Raw genomic sequence first — 22,495 nt, 5'->3', positions numbered from 1 at the left:
TAAAGATTTGATATGCTCACGTAAACAAGACGAGGCGCAGCATCGGAGCTATTTTGTCCTCGTCGCCAATATAATGACGGAGCGAACAGGTTTCAGTGAGAAACATAAACTTTTTCCAGAGAGCTTTTCAGTTGCTACATGCTCGATCAGGACTCTCGTCAGGAAACCCCACCCCCCAGATTGCCCACGCTTAGGGCTGATTGGCCAGACCCTCCAAGAACATCACATGACCCCTGATAGAAAGCAGGAGCAGCTATACCTTCAGTTACTACAAAAGTAGAGTATAAGCAGGAGCAGAGGGACCTGGGTGTAAATGTGCATAAATCATCGAAGGTGGCAGGACAGGTTGAGAGAGTGGTTAGTAAAGCATACAGCATCTTAGGCTTTATCAATAGGGGCATAGAATACAAAAGCAAGGAGGTTATGTTAAACTTGTATAACACATTGGTTCAGCCTCAACAGAATTATTGCATCCAGGCCTGGGTGCCACACTTTAGTGTGAAGGCATTAGAGAACATGCAGAAAAGATTCACGAGAATGGTTCCAGGTATGAGGAACTTCAGTTCTGTAGAAAGATTGCAGAAGTTAGGACTGGTCTCTATGAAGAAGAGAAGGTTGAGAGGAGATTTGAGAGAGGTATTTAAAATCATGAGGGGCCTGGACAGAACAGTTAGGGAGAAACTGTTCCCACTGGTGGGAGGGAGGCGGTGTCATAGTGCTCTAGTGACTAGTATTCCAGAGATCCAGGGTAAAGCCTTGGGGACCTGGGTTCAAATCCCACCACAGACGATGGTGAACTTTGAATTAAAAAAAAATCTTGAATTAAAAGCCTGATGGCCGCGAAACCATTGTCAATTGTCTTAAAAACCCATCTGGTTCACTAATGTCCTTTAGGGAAGGAAATTTGCCTCCCTTACCTGGTCTGGCCTATATGTGACTCCAGACCCACAGCAATGTGGTTGATTCTTTAAATGCCCTCTGAACATGGGTGATAAATGCTGGCCTAGCCAACGATGCCCACATCCCATGAACGAATAAAAAAAAGGATCACGAACCAGAGGGCACAGATTTAAGGTAATTGTCAAAGGAGGCAATGGCGATGTAAGGAAAAGCTCTTTCACGTAGCTAGTGGTTCAGATCTGGTGGAAACAGGCTCAATTGAGGCTTTCAAAAGGGAATTGGACTATTATCTGAAAAGGAAGAATGTGCAGGGTAACGGGGTGAAGCTAGGCAACACGAGTTGAATTGCTCCTTCAGAGAGCCAGCACAGACACAATGGGCTATAATCAATCTATGATTCTATTTCTAACATTTAAATGGCAGTGACTTTAACATTGTGTCAGATTATATATACTGGGATAATTTTTTAAAAAATATTCTTTGACAGCTAATTTTTAAAGATGAAATACACTGAGTGAATAACAAAGTAAGGGCAAAATTGAAACTGAAAGAAAAGTCATACACTAAGTACAGAGATAACCAAGGAGAAATGACAGAAGGGAATACAAAGGAGTTAGGAAAAAAGTCAAAAAATATTAGCAAGGCAAAGAGGAACTGCAAAATTAAATTGCCAGGGAGTATAAAAAGAAATGGTATTCTACAAGCACACAAATAACGGAAGGAAAATCAGGATAGAGCCACTAAAGGCTGCTCAAGTTAAATTTACAGGGAATGACAGCAAAATGACAGCAATATTGAATAATTATTTTGCCTCAATAGTTATCAGGGAGGCCAACAGGTTGACATTCGAGAAGAGAACAAAGAACGGATATAAAGATACTTTAAGAAAGAAGGTAAATAAACTAATCAAACTAAATGATCCTGATGGGATTATATCCATGCAACAATGTATCAAGGAATATGTATTAAATTTATTGGAAAAGGGAATAGTGCCATTGGACTGAGGGAAAGCTAAATTTAAAAAGTGAGACAACAAATCTAGAAAATTATAGGCTAGTTATCTTAACACTGGTGGTGTTAGTGGGAGGTGATAGTGTCGTGATATTGCCGCTGGACTAGTAATCGAGAGACTCAGGGTAATGCTCTGGTGACCTGGGTTCGAATCCAGCCATGGCAGATGGTGGAATTTGAATTCTCTGTCCACAGAGATTGGTGCTGAGATCTCTGTTGTTCACCATATACATAAACAATGCATATAAAAATTTTCAGATGGCACCACATTGTTAATACAGAGGAAGACTGTGACAAAATAAACTAAGACATTAATAAAAATTAAAAGTCTCAGGGTATGAAACCATCGTCAATTGTTGTAAAAACCCATCTGGTTCACTAATGCCCTTTAGGGAAGGAAATCTGTCATCCTTACCCGGTCTGGCCTGCATGTGACTCCAGACTCTCAGCAATGTGGTTGACTCTTAAATGCCCTCTGAACAAGGGCAATTAAGGATGGGCAATAAATGCTTGCCTAGCCAGTGATGCCACATCCCATGAGTGAATAAAAAAAAGATAATGGAATTGTTCCACAAAGATGTAATTGATGTGGCCTTTCTAAAGGCCTTTGAAAAGGTGCTGCATAGTAGGTTTATGACTAAGGTCAAAGCATTGGGAATCAAGGGACAAATAGTGGAATGTATGCCAAACTGCTTTAAAACAAAACAAACAAGAATGCAGGGCTTAAAGATGGCTACTCAGATAGGCAGAAGGTGGGAAATGGTGTTCCACAGAGACTGGTGCTGGGATCTCCATTGTTCACCATGTACATAAACGATTTGAATTCAAAATTTGCAGATGGCACCACATTGTTAATACAGAGGAAGACTGTGACAAAATAAACTAAGACATTAATAAACTTGCAGACTGTGCAATTAAATAGCAAATTAATTTCAATATAGATGTGTTTAGAACTGAGGCACGGATCAGTAACTTTGAAAGGAATGGGCGCTTGCAAAGTAGGGGCACAAAAGACTGAATCTAGTATATTTTTGTAAGAGGACTAAGGAGGCCATAGACTGTAAGGGCAGAATCTTCAGGTCGGCGAGCGGGGGCCCTAAGTTTCCAATGAAAATCAGTGGCATAGGGGAGGAAAGGTATCTAGGGGTACAGATTCACAAATCATTAAAAGCAACATAACAAGGCCTTAAAAATGCAAACAATGCACTGACGTTCATTTCAGCAGGAACAGAATTAAAACATGTAAAACTATTATATGGAAACTTGATTAAATCCACTTGGAGCGCTGTGCACAGCTCTGGACTTTCATTTACGAAAAGGGTATGGAGGCATAGTGGAAGGTGCAAAACTGATTTACAAGGATGATTACTAAAGGTTGTGACTATCAAGAAAGACAAAAGAGGCTGGGGCTCTTTTTTTACCATTTGTTCGATTTATGTAGTTTTGTTAAAATATGGTTTCAAGAGGTTTGTATGTAGGGTTATGGTTTATGTTCCATTCATGATGTTAACTAACTCACTTGTGACTTTGGCTTGGAATTTCCTCAGAACTGCTCTTGTTGCATGTGCTCTAGCTTTGCTGAAGTCTCCAGAAACTCAGTTTACACATTAGCAGGGTTTTTGACCCGCTTCTGACTAAGTTACAGCAGTAGAATGAAGCTCCACTCCAAGGAAACTCTGGGCTTTTGTTATAGTTCATTGGTTTAACCAGTTTTAGAGAGAAATCATATCCCATGGGTTTTCTGTGTTCTGACGATTTTCTGGGATGAATTTTCTACCTGTCAGGTGGGCGGTGCGAGAGCGGGCGCAGGAGGCACAGAGTCAATCGCCCCCCGGTATCGGCTGGGTGCTGCTGTTTTGCGTGGGCAGGCCAATTAAGATCCGCCCAGTGTGACGCGCACTTGGAAGCGCTGAGCGCTACCTGTGGGCGGGGGGAGGAGGGAGAGGCAGCTCTGTGCCTCAGGGAGATTAATTTAAGAATCAAACATTGCAAAAAAGAAAAAAAATTACTCAGACATGTCACCTCATGTGACAGCGTCACATGAGCTGAGACAAGTTTATGTATTTTAATAAAAATTCTTATTTAATTTATAAACCCGTCATGAAACCTCATCCCACCTGTGCATGAGATTTCATGAGAAATGCGAAGGCCGCCTGGGCTCTTCGCCTGCCCGCCAACCTTAAGGTTGATATTTTTCTTCACTCGGATGTTTTTCTTTCCTCCTTCACCATTTTGCTCCGTGCCCGGTTCCCTCGGGGATGCTCTCAGCTCCTGCCTCTGGTTCACCTTCCTGCTCGGCAGCCGGATCAGCGGGACAGACAGCCCAGACAATCAGTTTAATTAGGTGATTAATGGCCTTAACAGGCCTTTGTCAGTTTGGCGGGCACACAGCTGACTCTGGTGTGCGCCTGCCGAACTGAAGATCGGAAGGATGCATGGCATCCCAACGTCACCGTTCATCATTATACACGTTGGCATGCGGGTCCCGCCCCTGCACGCCGAACAGAAGATTCTGGCCTCTGCATTTTATAGCTATTTGTAATATTTTTAACATATTATCTGCTTTCATGGGGTTAGGGGTGCAGAATGTTACAGTGGCAATTATACTGTCCATTCTTTGTTATTAAACAGATGAAGCAGCACAAGAAGCATTGACAGACATGCCACCACGATCTGAAGAGGTAAGCTGACTTGCTGATTTATAAAGTCTTTTTATTAAAATCCACTTAAAAACACCATAACTTTCTGTTTTCTCAACTGTTCAAAATGTAATTAAGTTGGTCACACAATCTCAATCATGTGTGGATGTATGTACAAATGTTCTTTTCTTTCTGCTGAATAAACTCTGAACCACAATCATTTTCTACTCTGATTTTGGTTGTAGAAGTTTCTGAATTAAAACCAAGGGATTAAATTATACAAAAGCTTTGCTTCCTTACCTTTCAGATCCAGTTCCTAAGAATCCTTTTGTTCTACTTTAATTAAAATCATTCTGAGGTTATAGCTGGCTTCTTTGCTTTGACCTTCCTTTAACTTCCCTCTAAATTTCTAGAACTGAGGCAAAAATCGATAACTTTGAAATCCAGTCAGAGATGAGAAGTTTCTGTGGTTTGGCAGAATTCTGACTTTTAGATCTGTATAAAACAGACATTCATTGTTTTATAAAGGCAAACCTGCATTTCAAAGATCTTGATACCTTTCATCGAAGGGAGGAGCAGGGCCTAGAGCTGGGATCCAGGATTTGGGACCTGGCAGCTGCTGCTCTCTCAGTCAATGTTTTATAAAGTCTTACAATTTGAATCTGATTTATACCAATGTTTCCCGTTATCCATAATCATTGTTGCTGCATTTGCACTTCAGCTTCCCCACATCCGAAAAGGGTAGAAAAATGCAGATGGAAGGGAGTGTAGAGAAATAGGAGGGGATGATTGAGGGGGGCTGAGTGGGGAATGAAGACATGAATGAATTACGGGCAGAGTGGGAAGGGAAGGAGGGCATGAGTGAATGGAGGTTGAGTGTAGAAAGAGGGCATGAGTGTGTGGGCGAGAAGTGATTTGGGAAGATGGGCATCTGTGGATGACGGGGAGAGGAGCTGATTACAAAGTGTGGGAGACAGGAGCTTCACTGAGTCTTCTGTCACCATGGAATATGGAGAGATTGGCTGAAACCTACCTGACTATATAAAATAAGAAATTTTGACAAAGTACTTTAAAAACACAGATTTTCACATTTATGTGATATGTTGATCTATAATACGTGAACTTAATAACACCAAATGTTCCTATGCAGTTCAATTGCTGTTTTGTTTTTGCCGGCATCTGCATTGAATGCCGAAATGTTGGAAGCTTTGGTGATTTTATACAAATGCATTGGTCCACATCTTCACAGTATTACAAAGTAAACAAAGGGAAAACAAATGTTTCTACCCACTTGAAGTCTAAGAATTCCGCCCATTTCAAATGGCCTATAAACATTTGCATTTCACTACAGATCATTATAAGTGCTAACATTGCATGATTCTTTGTCACTAAACATTTTCAGACCTTTTTCTTTTCAGCCACTCTCACCCCGATACAGTGCTTTTGAAGTGATATACAAAGGGATCAAAAATAAATGTTGCCTGTTCAATGTATAAAAATATTATGTAGCTCTTAAGTTGAGGAGTTTGGATTTCCTTGACTAGATCACACCAGGCCACCATCACAGGACTTGGTCAGGAATGGACAGATGTCCCCCTTTTGGTAGGTTGTAGATAACTTGAATCACTTGGCAGTAAAGGGACTGAGGAACGACCCATTCCCAAGTGGTGGATGACTGAGTATATAGAATGTCATCAATTACTTGAAACTTGTGATTAGACTCAATGGGGCAGGATTTTCCGGTCCTGCCCACCAGTGGGATTTACTGGTGCCGCCAAAGTCAATGGATTGTTGGCTGGCTCGCCACATCTGCCAGGAGGAACCCACTGCGGTGGGGTTGGAAAATTCCACCTATGATGAGAGTTTGGGTTGGTTAGAAAAGAGGGTTTACAGAATCACAGAATTGTTACAGCACTAAAAGAGACCATTCGGCCTGTCATGCCTATGCTGGCCCTCCAAATGAGCAATGCACGTGGTGCCATTCCACCACCATCTCCCCATAACCCATGTTATGACTGAGTCTGGAGGGGTCCGGTAGGCCAGCAATTATTGCCCATCCCAAATTGCCCATGTTCAGGGGGCATTTTAAGAGTCAACGACATTGTTGTGGGTCTGGAATCATATGTAGGCCAGACCAGGTAAGGATGACAGATTTTCTTCCCTAAAGGACATTAGTGAACTAGATGGGTTTTTACAACAATCAACAATGGTTTCATGGTCATCATCAGACTTAATTCCAGATTTTTATTGAATTCAAATTTCGCCATCTGCCATGAAAGTAAAAGTAGGTAAAAGTATAAGATTCATTAAAAAGGTAAAAATCGCGACACACAAAAACACACACACACACACATGCACAACAGAACAAGTTATAGGGTGGAGGAGATGGAATTGATAAGTGTGAAATTCCATAAGAAAATAAAGAAACATGTGTTCTGATGTTCCTTTGGTGGTCTTGAAATTCCAGTGGGATTGCGGCTAATGTAAGCTGTAGTTTTTGAAGACAGTCTCTTTTAAACTGTAATGCGTCTTTTTCCAAAGTGGATGCTATGACACTTGGAAGTTCCTTTTAATTGAAATTCTCTATCTCTGTGATGTACTTCAAAATGTAACAGAGATAGGGTCCGAATTTGAGAAATAGCAGGGAGAGAGAGATGATGTTAATGGTCTATTCTGCAGACCTCTTCTAGATGTTACTTTCTGCAGACGCCTGCTTCTTCCACATCTCTGGCAGCAGGCAAGATGGCTGCTGTCATGTGACTAGCCTTCACTGCAGAGTCATGATCCAAAGAAAAAGAGTTTACCCATGGGAAAGTGATTAAGTTCCAATTATCAAGGTATGTCTCCTACAGGACAGCCAATTAATCTCCTTCATCCTGTTTAGCCATTGGGACAGTCACAAAATGATAGAGTCTTAATGGCCCTGTTAATCAGTCCTTGAATGAGTCATTCTTCTGAGATGGGACCTTTGATAAGATAAGGAGGAAACAATCAACAACTGTCCAAATCTATCGTCTGTGTTGGCCTTTCATCTCCATCTCCATGGAATGGGATGTGGCTGCACAGTGATACAAAATTAGCAATCTTTTCTTTAAAAAGTCAGTGTCTTCACTTGGCAAAAGTCCTTTTAAAGAAGCTCAATATATATCTGACCAGCTGATAAAGTTAAAAATTAATATTCCACATCACACATGACACATCACTGTGACACCCTGTACATTTTTCCTTTTTAGATAATATTCTAATTCCCTTTTGAATGCCTTGAATGAACCTGCCTCCACTCTCTGGCAGCACATTCTAGACCTTAACCACTCGCTATGTGAAAAAGTTTCTTCTCATGTCGCTATTGCTTTTTTTGCCAATTACCTTAAATCTGTGGCCTCTCATTCTCAATCCTTCCATTAGTAGGAACACTTCCTCCCTAAATACTCTGTACAGACATCCCATGATTTTGAGTATCTCTAAAATCTCCTCTCAAATTTCTCTTCTCCAATGAAAACAGTCCCAACCTCTCCAATCTATCTACATAACTGAAGTTCTTTATCCCTGGAACTATTCTTGTCAATCTATTCTGCACTCTCTCTAATGCCTTCACATCTTTGATAAAGTGTGGTACCCAGAACTAGATGCATTACTCCAGTTGAGGCTATACCGATGTGGGTTGGCATCAGGGCTATAAGGGGCCATGGGGTGGGGGGGAGGGGAGGGGTGGGGGTGGGTGGGGGGGTGGGGGGGGGGGAGGTGGGGGTGCGGGGCGGGGCGGTGGTCATGGGTTGGCATGTGTGGTGGCTGGGAGGGTTGAGGAAACAACTGGGATGAAACCCAGAGAACCGAGGTGGGCCTTTTAACCAGCCCACCTTCTGGCCATCTCCAATCCGCATCCAAGGGCAGAAGGCCTGGTTCCATCCCGCACCCAGATCTTCGGAACGAAGATGCAGCCGTTTGGGGCACTTTTTCCCAATGTGGGAAATTTCCCGAATCTGCGTGTCCACTTCAGAGTGAAAATCCAGGCCCTGGTGAAGAATTAATACGATTCTTGCAGACAATAGGCCCTGAGACGAGGACTGTATCATATGACTTTAGAAGTATCTGGAGGCTAAATTTGATTGTCCTTGAAAATGGCACAGAGATTATGAAGCTTGAACATTGACTGTGAGGCAGGCGACATGCCAATTTTGATCAGATTGCACATTCAAATTATTTCATCATCCAGGCAGTGTTAACTGTGTTCCAATTAGCTTGACTCATCAGCAGGGGACTAATATCCTGATTTTTCTCTATTCTTTCACAGGATGTGGGCTTCGCTGGCTACGTCAGCATTTGTTGCCCATCCCTGATTAACCATGAGAAGGTGGTGGTGAGCCACCATATTGAACCGATGCAGTCCATGTGGTGTAGGTACACCCACAGTGCTGTTAGGGAGGGAGTTCCAGGATTTTGACCCAGCGACAGTGAAGGGACAGCGATATATTTCCAAGTCAGAATGGTGTGTGACTTGGAGGGGATCTTGCAGGTGGGGGTATTCCCATGCATCTGCTGCCCTTGTCCTTCTAGGTGATGGAGGTCATGGATTTGGAAGGCGCTGTTGAAGGATGCTTGATGGGTTGCTGCAGGAAATGGTACACACTGCTGCCGCAGTGCATCTTTGGTAGAGGGAGTGAATGTTTAAGGTAGTGGATGGGGTGCCAATCAAGTAGGCTGCTTTGTCCTGGATGGTGTCAAGCTTCGAGTGTTATTAGAGCTGCACTGCTTTCCACTGATAGGTTGTGGAAAGCAGTCAAGCAGTAATAATGCTATAATAATAGCACTTAAGGATATGTCAACAAACAGCTGTTGAAATTGCTAACACAGAATTTTTTTCAACTCACATTCAAAGGCAGGCTGTTTTCTTCACTTTTTAAAGGACAGGCTATTTAAATAACATAGTTTGATCGTTCTACAGATCTTATTCATCCTTCGCAAACATTTAGGTCTACTCTAAAAATCCACGACTCATACACTGCAGGATAAGGCAAGGGAATGGGTGTCAGTGAAAATGGGGTCTGTTTGAACTCAGCACTGAATTTGGATTTCCCTCATGTGAATCACACCCTAACCCCCAGAAGGCAGAAGAGTGACACTAGATGAATTGCTTCTTCAGAGGACCAGCACAGACATGATGGGCCAAATAGCCTCCTTCTGTGCTAGAACCATTCTATGATCCTATGAACTACTCCCTGTGATAGTGAGTTCCACATTCTTATCACTCTTTGGATGAAGAAGTTTCTTTTGAATTCGCAGTTGGATTTCTTTGTGACTATCTTATATTGATGGCCTCTAGTTATGCTCTTCCCCACAAACGGAAACATTCTTTCTATATCCACTCTATCAGGACATTTCATAATATCTCTATTAGGTCAACTGTCAGCCTCCTTTTTTCAAGAGAAAAGAGACTCAGCCTCATGATCCTTTCCTAACATGTATACCCATGCATTTCTAGTATAATTCTTACAAACCTTCTCTATGTTCTCTCCAGTGCCTCACACCTTTTTTATAATACAGCAACCAGAACTATATATGGAACTCTTAAGTGTGCCCTAAACAAGGCTTGACACAGGTTTGGCATAACTTCCTTGCTTTTCAATTCTATTCCTCTAGAAATAAAACCTGGTGCTTGGTTTGCTTCATTTATGGCCTTGCTAATCTGTTGGGCAACTTTTTGTGATTGATGTAATTGTACTCAAAGGTCCTTTTGTTTCTTTGCACCTCCCTTTCTTCACACCAAAATACACTACCTTACATTCATGTTTAATTTCATTTTCTAATTATTTCCTGCCTTTCGCTGACACCCATCCCCCTGCCTTTCGCTGACACCCATCCCCCTGCCTTTCGCTGACACCCATCCCCCTGCCTTTCGCTGACACCCATCCCCCTGCCTTTCGCTGACACCCATCCCCCTGCCTTTCGCTGACACCCATCCCCCTGCCTTTCGCTGACACCCATCCCCCTGCCTTTCGCTGACACCCATCCCCCTGCCTTTCGCTGACACCCATCCCCCTGCCTTTCGCTGACACCCATCCCCCTGCCTTTCGCTGACACCCATCCCCCTGCCTTTCGCTGACACCCATCCCCCTGCCTTTCGCTGACCCCATCCCCCTGCCTTTCGCTGACACCCATCCCCCTGCCTTTCGCTGACACCCATCCCCCTGCCTTTCGCTGACACCCATCCCCCTGCCTTTCGCTGACACCCATCCCCCTGCCTTTTGCTGACACCCATCCCCCTGCTTTTCGCTGACACCCATTCCCGTGTCTCTCACTGCCACCCATTCCCCTGCCTACCACTGCCACCCTTGTTCCCCTCCTAATCTCTCACTATCATCATTCCGTTCGCACTCATTTCTAACTGCCTTTCATTTCCCTGCCTCTTAGTCGTTCTTCCCTGACTCTGGTGACTAATGTACTAGAACATATCCTTGTCTTCTCTCCATGTTACATTCAGCACTAATGACCAGGAGTGTGGACTCTATAATTGGAAACTCCTGTTCTTGCAATACCTTAATCCAGCTAGAAACATTGGGAATTATTATGCCTTAATTGGCCCACCCACGTAAAATAGCGCCGATCAGAGGTCGGCCTGTGCACGCCCGCAATTCAACTTCGCCCCCAACGGGGGGGAAAATCCTGCCCATTGTATCACCAGGCCCCTTGAACTCTACCTCTTCTAACAATAAAACCTTTTCATAGTACCAATTTTATCAGTAATATAAACATATTGCTTGGCGTCTCCTAGCTAGGTGTAAAATTTCCCCCCCAATCTTTGAATGGTTCATTCAACAAAATGCAAATGTACCTTACTGTTTATACCTCAAAACTAGTATACATCAAAGCACCCAGACTAGCTGGCTTTAAACAAATTAACACACACACACACACACACCCACAGACACAGATCCTATTACAGCTCCAATTTAAAATAATTTCCAATATCATTATACATATTAATATCTCTTCATCCCTCCCTATCAAAAAATGAACTGTCATAATTCTAAAAGATGGCTTCATTTTTTAATAACCCATTGTACACTATCCCCTATACGTATTACACTATTACATTACCAGATGCATGCATTAACATAACAATATGGACACACAAGTCCTTGGTATTGACAGAAATCATTCCAGTTCAGTGTCCAGGATTTTTAAAATGTCCAATTTTCCATTAAGCTTCAAACTCTTGATAACGCAACTACAACAGATTCTCTCTACCAGCAACATGTATAATCTGTAGATTAAATGGTTGTAATAATAGACTCCACCTGATAAGTCTTGCACTTTAGTTTTGAAATTGATCCAAAAACTTCAAAGGATTGTGGTCTGTATAAACAGTTGTTTCTGATAAATTGTTTGCAACATAAATTTCAAAATACTGCAACGCTAACACCAAACCCAAGGTCTCTTTTTCGACCGTTGAATATCTTCCCTGTTCTACATTCAGCTTCCATGAAAAATACCCTACCGGTTTTTCAATTCTAGTGCCATCTTCTTGTAACAGGATGGTCCCAATGCCTATATCGCTTGTGTCAACGGCCAACTTGAATTACTTAGCATAATTGGTACTGCCAAAACTGGTGTCGTAGTTTCAAACTATCAAATGACTTCTGACACTCGTGTCCTTTGAAACTTCGTTTTTTTTTAATAGTTCAGATTTTTTAATGGTACAAATTTCCGGTAAGACCCACTCATGCCCAGAAATCCCAAAACTTCTCGTTCTGTTGTAGGCATGACTTTCGTATCTCTCGGAGTCACCGTGCCATGTCAAATGGTATGGCCGAGATACGTAACTTGCGCTTTTGCAAATTTACTCAAGTTCATCACTAAATTAGCTTCTTGTAATTGAGAAAATAATCCTTCCAGATGCTGTAAATGCTCCTCCCACGTAGGACTGAAAACTATTAGATCATCAATATAAATAGCACAATTGCTTAGACCTGCAATTACATTGTTTGTCAGTCTTTGAAATGTCGCAGGTGCATTCTTCATACCAAATGGCAGGACTTTAAACTGATATAGTTCACTTGGCGTTACAAAAGCCAACATCTCCTTTGCTGTTTAGTCTTGGGAAGAGGTCCTACACTATCAATCATAACCCTAGTAGAATGTTCTTCAAATGTTGGTATTTGGATTAAAGGCACTGGCTTAATCACGGCATGTGGTTTTCCTGTTACTTGATATGTATGACGGGTTCTACAGAATCTAAATACATCCCTATGCAATCCTGGCCAAAAAAATGCTTCTGTATCTTTTCCTGTGTGTTCCTAATTCCTAAATGTCCTCAGAATCTCATTTCTGTACCACAATGGGATAACAATCTGATGCACCTCACTCCATCTTTCATTTGCTGAGACATGATCCAGCCTCCATTTTCTCATTCAAATATCTTCCTTAAGGTAGTAACGTACTGGAATACATTTTGCTCCTGTTCCTGAATAAGCTTTCTGACATAACTGCTTTAATTGCAAGTCATTTTCTGTAACACCACAAACCTCCTTGAGTTAAACACTTCAGCTGAATTGTCCTGTACTCTTTCCTCTTGAACAATGTTATCAAACACAGTGCCAGCGAATTGGATTTTGACGCCTTCTTCTTGCCTTTGAACTGCCTGGCCTACTTGTTTTTTCCAATGAGCTTTTGATCTCATTATTAGGAAGGAAGCAGTGGTGTCATGGAACATATAGAGATTAAAGAGGAGGAGGTGCTTGCTGTCTTACAGCGAATTAAGGTAGATAAATCCCCCGGGCCTGACATGATGTTCCCTCGGACCTTGAGGGAGACTAGTGTAGAAATTGCAGGGGCCCTGGCAGAAATATTTAAAATATCCTTAGCCACGGGTGAGGTGCCGGAGGATTGGAGGGTAGTTCATGTTGTTCCGTTGTTTAAAAAAGGTTCCAAAAGTAAACCAGGTAATTACAGGCCAGTGAGCCTGACGTCAGTAGTAGGTAAATTATTGGAAGGTGTTTTGAGAGATCGGATATACAATTATTTGGACAGCCAAGGGCTGATTAAGGATAGTCAGCATGGCTTTGTGCGTGGTAGGTCATGTTTAACGAACCTTGTAGAGTTTTTCGAGGAGGTTACCAAGAAAGTAGATGAAGGAAAGGCTGTGGATGTTGTCTACATGGACTTTAGCAAGGCCTTTGACAAGGTCCCACATGGGAGGTTAGCTCAGAAGGTTCAGACACTTGGTATCCATGGAGAGGTTGTAAACTGGATTCTAAATTGGCTGTGTGGGAGAAGACAGAGAGTGGTAGTGGATGACTGCTTCTCAGACTGGAGGCCTGTGACTAGTGGTGTGCCTCAGGGATCTGTGCTGGGACCATTGTTGTTTGTTGTCTATATCAATGATCTAGATGATAATGTGGTAAATTGGATCAGCAAGTTTGCTGATGACACTAAGATTGGAGGCGTTGTGGACAGCGAGGAAGGCTTTCAAAGCTTGCAGAAGGATCTGGACCAACTGGAAAAATGGGCCAGAAAATGGCAGATGGAATTTAATGCGGAAAAGTGTAAGGTGTTGCATTTTGGTAGGACATACACAGTAAATGGTAGGGCACTGAGGAGTGCGGAGGAACAAAGGGATCTGGGAGTTCAGATACATAATTCCCTGAAAGTGGCGTCAGAGGTAGACAGGGTTGTAAAGAAAGCTTTTGGCATACTGGCCTTCATAAATCAAAGTATTGTGTATAGGAGTTGGGATGTTATGGAGAGGTTGTATAAGACAATGGTGAGGCCAACTTTGGAGTATTGTGAGCAGTTCTGGTCGCCTAACTACAGGAAGGATATCAGTAAGATTGAAAGAGTGCAGAGAAGATTTACTAGGATGTTGCCGGGTCTTAAGGAGTTGAGTTACAGGGAAAGATTAAACAGGTTAGGACTTTATTCCTTGGAGCGTAGAAGAATGAGGGGAGATTTGATAGAAGTTTACAAGATTATGAGGGGTATAGACAGAGTAAATGTGAGTAAGCTCTTTACACTTAGATTAGGAGAGATAAACACGAGAGGACATGGCTTTAGGGTGAAAGGGGAAAGGTTTAGGGGGAACTTTAGGGGGAACTTCTTCACTCAGAAAGTGGTGAGAGTGTGGAACGAGCTGCCATCTGACGTGGTAAATGCGGGCTCACTCTTAAGTTTTAAGAATAAATTGGATAGATACATGGATGGGAGAGGCCTGGAGGGTTATGGACTGGGTGCAGGTCAATGGGACTAGCGGAATAATATTTTGGCACAGAATAGATGGACCGAATGGCCTGTGCTGTAGTGTTCTATGGTTCTATGGTTCTATTACACAATCAGGAAACAATCCAGGAAGTTCCTTCTGTAATACTTCTGTTGAAAACACTTCTAGAGGCTGCTCAACTACCCTAGGCATCACCCACATTTGTGATCCAGCTATATCATTACCCAGAAAAAATTGAAACCCTGCAATGGGCAATATTTCCACTACTCCAACAATAATTTCACCTGTCTTCCATTTGCTCTTTAAATTTACATTCCACAATGGAATAGATTTAGCATCTCCATGAACCCCACTTATTATCGCCTGCTCCTGCAATACTCCCTCTGAACAACAAATATCATTATCCCACAACATTAAAGATTGACTAGCCCCTTTGCCTCTTAAAATTTTAACGTCTTTACCTACTCCACCCTCTACACATGGAAAGACTTTTCCTTCACACACAAATTGTCCCCCCCCATCAGGGGAGTTGTGTGGGGGCAGGCGCGGACCCGATCAGTGCCCACGATCGGGTCCGTGCCATCATTTTATGTGGGTGGGCCAATTAAGGCCCGCCCTATGTGACGTGCGCCCGGATGCGCTGAGCGCTCCCTATGCGGGCAGGGGAGGATGTGGTTCCCTGAGTTGAGGTCTGCGCTCTTTCGCAAAAGAGCTGCCTCAGGGAGATTAGTTTAAGCTCTAAAAATCTAAATAAAGAAAAGGAAAAATTTTAAGACATGTCCCCTCATTTGACAGTGCCACATGAGCTGGGACATGTCAATGAATTTTTATTAAAAATTTTTTCAATTTATAAACACTTCATGAAACCTCATCCCGCCCATGGATGAGGTTCCATGAAAAATGCAAAGGCCGCCTGGGCTCTTTGCCTGCCTGCCAACCTTAAGGTTGGACAGGCAGCTCAGTTTATAGTTTAATTAGTTTTTAAATGGCCTTAATTGGCCTTTGACAGTTCGGCGGGCGTGCAGCCAAGTCGGCTACGCGCCCACTGAACTGAAAATCTAAATGACGCACGGTGACGTCAGGACGCACGCCCGGTAAATCTCCTGTGCACTCTCTCTCTCTCTCTCTCTCATGCAATCACATCCTTCCTATAATGCGGATTCCAGAACTGCATGCAATACTCTAGCTGTGGCCTAACCAACGTTTTATACAGTTCCAGCATAACGCATCCCTGTTCTTATATTCTATGCCTCAGCCACTAAAGGCAAGTATCCCATATGCCTTCTTAACCACCTTATCTACCTGTCCCGCTACCTTAAGGGACCGGTGGTCATGCACACCAAGGGCCCTCCGATCCTCGGTACTTCCCAGGGTCCTACCATTCATCATGTATTCCCGTGCCTTGTTTGTCCTGCCCAACTGCATCATCTCACACTTATCCGGATTAAATTCCATTTGCCACTGATCAGCCCATCTGACCAGCCCATCTATATCCTCCTGTAATCTAGGCTATCCTCCTCACTATTTACCACCCCACCAATTTTCGTGTCATCCGCAAACTTACTGATCAACCCTCCTTCATTCAAGTCTAAATTGTTTATATATACCACAAACAGCAAGAGACCCAACACCGATCCCTGTGGAACCCCACTGGACACAGGCATCCAGTCACAAAAACACCCCTCGACCATTATCCTCTGCTTCCTGCCACTCAGCCAGTTCTGGATCCAATTTGCCAAATTGCCTTGGATCCCATGAGCTCTTACCTTCGTTATCAGTCTCCCGTGTGGGACTTTATCAAAAGCCTTGCTGAAGTCCAAATAGACTACGTCAAATGCATTGCCCTCTTCTACACACCTGGTCACCTCTTCGAAAAACTCAATCAAATTGGTCAGGCATTCCAACAGATTTTCTCAGTATTTTCCAACACACTGACTGTGTGCCCCACTTTATTACAATGAAAACACCTCAATATTTGAATGTCACTCCTACCCTCAGCATCTTCCTTTTTATTCTGAAAAAAAAAACTTCCTGGGAATTCCCAGCCACTCCTTCTCTTCCCTGACTACCTACCTTCCTTTCACCTTCCCACTTTATAGCCTTTTCCAATTTGAAAAGGCGATGAAAAAAAGTGATGGGCTCACAGGCTTAGATCTTACATGCCTCTGACCTCCACACACAAAGCCCTTAGCTCTATGAACTAACTCATAATCATCAGCTATCTCTGCTGCTTGTCTTGCAGTTTGAACCCACTGTTCTTCCATACGGGTTCTCACTACTGAAGGGATTGAGTCTTTAAATCCTTCCAAAAGAATTACTTCCCTAAGAGCTGCATATGTTGTCTCTATTTTTAACACCCGTATCCACCAGTCAAAATTACTTTGTTTTACTCTCTCTAACTCAATATAAGTTTGCCCAGGCTGTTTTCTCATGTTCCTAAATTTCTGAACCAACTCATATGCACTCAAAATAGCTTTTGTCACCACATCATAATTCACCAATACCTCTTCAGACAGATAAGCATATACCTCATACGCCCTACCAAGCAATTTAGACTGTAATAATAACATCCAGTACTCCTGTGGCCATTTCATCTGTTTAGTTATCTTCTCAATTGAAATAAAGAACGTCTCAACATCTTTTTCCTCAAACTTTGGAAGAGCTAGTAAAATTGAAATATCTCTCCACTGGATTTTAGATTAAACGTATTTTCATCATCAGAACTCTTCTCAGAATCCGAGATCTCTTTTTTAACTTCCAGCCTTTTAAGCAAGTCTTTCTCTCTTTCCTGAAATTCCAGCTTCCTTTCTTTCTCCTGCCTTTCTACTTGCTCCCTTTTAAATGTCATTTCTCTTTTCTTTGCTTCTAAATCAAGTTTTTTCAGTTCCTGCGCTTGTTCAAATTCAAGCTTCTTCATTTCAAACTGAAGTCTCACTACCTCCAGCTGTGATTCACTAGTGTCAGGTATCACTTCCAACTGTAGATGCTGTGCTATACTTTTAATTATATCTGATGTCCTAGCCCCTGCAAGTAACCCCAATTTTAACTTATCTGCCAACTCTGTTAACTTACTCTTGGTTATTTTTTTCAACCCAATCAGAGTTATATCTTCTACTCCCAGACAATTCTTAGCAATTGCCAAAGCCATCTTGCAGCCTCACCAATTCTAAAATACCTCACCAACTCCTGAATTCAAATATTCGTAACCTTAAGATTCACCAATTCCAAATCAATCAAGGAATTACAAATATTATCCCGCCAAGAGCCCCCAGTTGTTATGACACAGCAGTTAGTAAGGGCTGAGTTATTTAAAATCCCAGAGAGAAACTTTAAGCAACTGTCATAACCTATATTTTCAAATGGTATGTTTGAGATGCAACTGTGAATTCAGAAATGAAACCACCAAGCCTCCAGAGGTGTTTTATATAAATTAAATTAAACATTTATTACTTTGACCACAAATTTAAACACATACACATGTCTACAAATTACTACCATAATAACTTGTAAAAACATCCCCAAATTAATTATTCCCAGGTAATCTTCCCCAAGGCAACAATAACCCATAGCCTTAAACATCCACCAGGCAAAGCATATTTTATCTTATAAATTCAAAATGAGGTTCCTTTCAATTTGGTCCTTTGCAGACAGTGATAGGCTCACAGGCTTAGATCTTACATGCCTCTGACCTCCACACACAAAACCCTTCTGTATATACCTAGCCTTCCCTTTGAGTGTAAATTCTCATTATATCACCAGGCCTTTTGAACTCCACCTCTTATAACAATAAAACCTCTATCATAGTACCAATTTTTAATATAAATATATTGCCTAGCTAGGTGTAAAATTTCACCCCCAGTCTTTGAATGGTTCATTCAACAAAATGCAATGCACTCTTTACATCTCAAAACTACTATACATCAAAGCACCCAGACTAGCTGGCCTTAATCCAATTAACAGACACACACTCACACCCACAGACACAGACCCTACTACAACTCCAATTTAAAATAATTTCCAGTAACACTATACACATTACTATCTCGTCATGACAGAATAGTATTAAGACCCCATTCTTGGAGTCTTGAAATTTATGAGAATTTAAATGGGATATATAAGTTCTATCTATAAGATTGTATTGTATCTTCAAGACAGATTCAAATCTACCACTACCACACAATCTAAAATAGTTATAAAAAATACACCACAATGCAAACAGTACACCAATAATGTTGAAAGAGATAACCATACATACAATGACCAGCAGATGATCAGACCTTATTGATTGCAGGGCCTCTTGGCGAGATGACTAAGTTACCTCTTTCTGGCTGTAGCACATCGCCCCCATGTCAATCAACTTGATAGTTCAACTTTTAGTTCCAGGTGATTGCTGCAGTTGGGATAGAGTGATTTGACTAAATAAGTTGTGCAGTCACTTTCTTTTATACTGTTTAATTTTCCATCAGCTCGGGCTGCTTGAAGCCGGTTTCTTATCCTCCGAAGTTTGGCTGGACTTGGTTGTATTGGCATCCTACCAAATGAGTTTATGTCTTTAGACTGCCTGAGACCAGTTGCTATTTGTTAGTGGCTTAGTGGTCAAAACTCATTAATTTTCAAGGTCTTTTGCCTCATTTCAAGGACAGATGTCTCATCTCTGAACATTATGGCTTTGTTCAGTTTAATAGCACTGTCTGAAAAATGAAGATTAATACAGAATATTACAGAAGTTTAAAGAAGTCTTCCCAGATAGCTTCTCAGAGGATGCTGGTAAACATGGTCACGCCCTTAGCTTTTTGCACATTAAAGTTGGTTGTATAGCTTTTCATGCCCAGCACTTTGTATTTTACGTCGGACAGTGACCGGCCTTATAAAGTATCCTAAGAACACACCAAAAATTTAATGATTTAAGGGTCTGCATGTTCTTACAATGGAGAGGAAACAGGAAATATTTACCACTGGACTCAGGTGAAGCCAGATTAAGAAAGGGGGATGAGTGGAGGTGTATGCTTGCATGCTAATGTTCGTCAAAAAACTGACACACTGGAAGAGTGAAACACTGATGGTTGGTATCTGTGTATTTTAGATAATTTCTCTAATGATGAACTGTGTAATGCATGAGGTGTGATATACTGTTGACTAACAATAAAGAGACAATTGCACTTTGTAAATTTATGTTATACTCCTAGAACATTTAACAGAAATACTGGTTGTCTTCATACTTGTAAATCACGACTCTTGTTGAAAAAAAACATTCTTGATTAGAATGCATCAGTGAAATATACATACATCGTTTAATGTTTATCCAACAATATTTAAACAAATTTAATATTTTATAAAATGGCTACATTTTGGACTGCCAAGGTAAAATTACTTAATGATAAGGGGCATGTGACCTGCTGCTAGTTCTGCCTGGCAATAAGCCAATGTGACCTGGTTACCATGGAGTCAGTTTGAAATCCATATGCCAGGTTTAACACATGGAGAAGAAGGACAGACCATCTGGCATAGTCATGGGTAGATTTGCAGACTCTTGCTATTGTGTAGACTTACAGACTTCCAGGCAGATAAAAGCAAAATACTGCGGAAGTTGGAAATCTGAGACAAAAACAAAAATTGCTGGGAAAACTCAGCAGGTCTGACAGGATCTGTGGAGAGAAAGACAGAGTTAACGCTTTGAGTCCGTATGACTCCTCCTCAGAGCAATTTTTGTTTTTGTTTCAGACTCCCAGGTAGCCTGTTTGGAAAAAACTCTGGAAACAGAGAGAGAGAGTGAGTTTAGAGCATTAGTTGTCCACTAAGTAATGTTTAGCTGCTGTTGTTTGTAGGTTTAGTTACAGTAAAAGTCTTAGAACTTGAACTCTTGTGTGATTCCTTTAAGTCAGTCACTCGGGAATCCAAATATCTTTTTAAAAGCTATTGGTCTTTAAAAGGATCATAACAATATTGAATAATCATTAGTAGGTTTTCAGACATTGCATATATATGCACTTAAGTGGGCCAGATCAAATCCTAAGTCCAGCAAAGTTTTCAGATTAACTGCTCTTGTAGAACAACAATGTCTAGCGTTGCAACAGAGAATACCAAAAGACCTCAATGCCAAAATTATCTGTCGGCTGTGATTCATTATCAGACAGTGGCAAAAACATTAATACCCATTATATCACACTGGCAACATGGATAAACATACGAACATACGAAATAGCAGCAGAAGTAGGCCATTCAACTGCTCAAACCTGCCATTCAATGAGATCATGGCTGACCTGTTTGTGTTTCAAGTTCCACATTTCCATCAACCCCCATAACCTTTGATTCCCTTGCCTAACAAGGATCTATCTACCTCCGCCTTAAAAATATTTATGACCCCACCCCCACCACCTACTGAGGCTTAGAGTTCCAAAGTTGCACAACCCTTTGAGAGAAAAAATTCTCCTCATCTCTGTCCTAAAAGGGCAGCACCCATTGTTAAAACTGCGGCCCCTAGTTATGGACTCACCTACAAGTGGAACCATCCTTTCCACGTCCACCTTGTCAGTACCATTCAGGATCTTATATAGTTCAATCAAGCCACCCCTCACTCTTCTAAACTCCAGTGGAAACAAACAGTCTGTCCAACCTTTCCTCATAAGACATCCCACTCATTCCCGGTATCAACTTCCTGTAAACTGTCCCTAACGTATTTACATCGTTCCTTAAATAAGGAGACCAAAACTGCACACAATATTCAAGACGTGGTCTCACCAATGCCCCATATAACTGAAGCATAACATCCTTACTTTTATGTTCAATTCCTCTTGTAATAAAGGATAGCATTCCATTAGCCTTCTTAATTACTTGCTGTACCTGCATACTAACTTTTTGTGACTCATACACTAGAACACCTAGATAGACCCATGAATTTTGCCCAGCAACCGAACGTTCAAATCATTCAAAAAATGCAGAATATCCAATTCAGTACAAGGAAAGGAAGGTGATTTATTGTGGGGGGATGATTATGAAACCAAAATCCTGGTCCATATTTTTTTCACATTTTGAAATGGCGACAACCTACACCAACACTGATGGTTCACATTTTAAACTCAGCCTATAAGTCAACCTCCTTTTTGGAAAGAATTTCCAAAGCTTCAAAGCTCAACTTATACACCATGATCTAGGATATTTTAAAACACATTCAGCAGCATTAAGCATCTGTTTTACAACTTGCAACAACAAATAGTTAAGAGCAAGATTTTTAAGTCTATCCCATCTTCTGTCACTATCAAGTTCCGTTTTGCTCTCCCCACTTGAATAGCATTCTATACCATGGTTCCATGGTCAGTTTGTTCATCCACCCTTCAGCCCTTCTCCTTATCCACACAGGTAGTAAGCACCTTGTACCTGTTGGACAAAGTCAAAGGCTGAGGCTCCTCCCTCACTTCCTGCTGGATCCCCATACCTGCCTGTATCGCAGTCCAACCCTCCTGTCCCTGACCATTGATCAATTCTAAAGTTCTCCCTAACCTAAGATGTGTCTCAGCCTCCTAGAACAAAGTGTCCAGGTAACTCTGCCACTGCCTGACATCCCGTTATGTCTGCAGCTCAGACACCAGCTCAGCAACTCAGAGCTGAAATTGCACAAGCTGCAGACACTTCCTGCAGATATGCTTGTCTGTGATTGCAGTGCATTCCACAGACTCCCACATGCTGCAGTCACGGCACACCACCATGCCTGCCATGTCCGTCTAAACTTATTTAT

The 22,495-nt window shown here is 41.8% G+C and overlaps 1 protein-coding gene across 1 annotated transcript in view; it reads left to right on the top strand.

Moving 5' to 3' along the window:
* ift70 (intraflagellar transport 70) overlaps positions 1-22,495 on the top strand; it is a 228,878-nt gene that overhangs the window by 78,211 nt on the left and 128,172 nt on the right. The window contains exon 8 of the mRNA XM_078558310.1: positions 4,543-4,592. Within this exon, the coding sequence (XP_078414436.1) occupies positions 4,543-4,592 (50 nt within the window). The remainder of the gene's footprint in view (positions 1-4,542; positions 4,593-22,495) is intronic.

Source organism: Cetorhinus maximus, chromosome 15 (genome assembly GCF_964194155.1).
Source record: "Cetorhinus maximus chromosome 15, sCetMax3.hap1.1, whole genome shotgun sequence".
Lineage (NCBI taxonomy): Eukaryota > Metazoa > Chordata > Chondrichthyes > Lamniformes > Cetorhinidae > Cetorhinus > Cetorhinus maximus.
The sequence above is the reverse complement of the archived record's forward strand: the minus strand, read 5'-3'. Positions and strand labels throughout refer to the sequence as shown.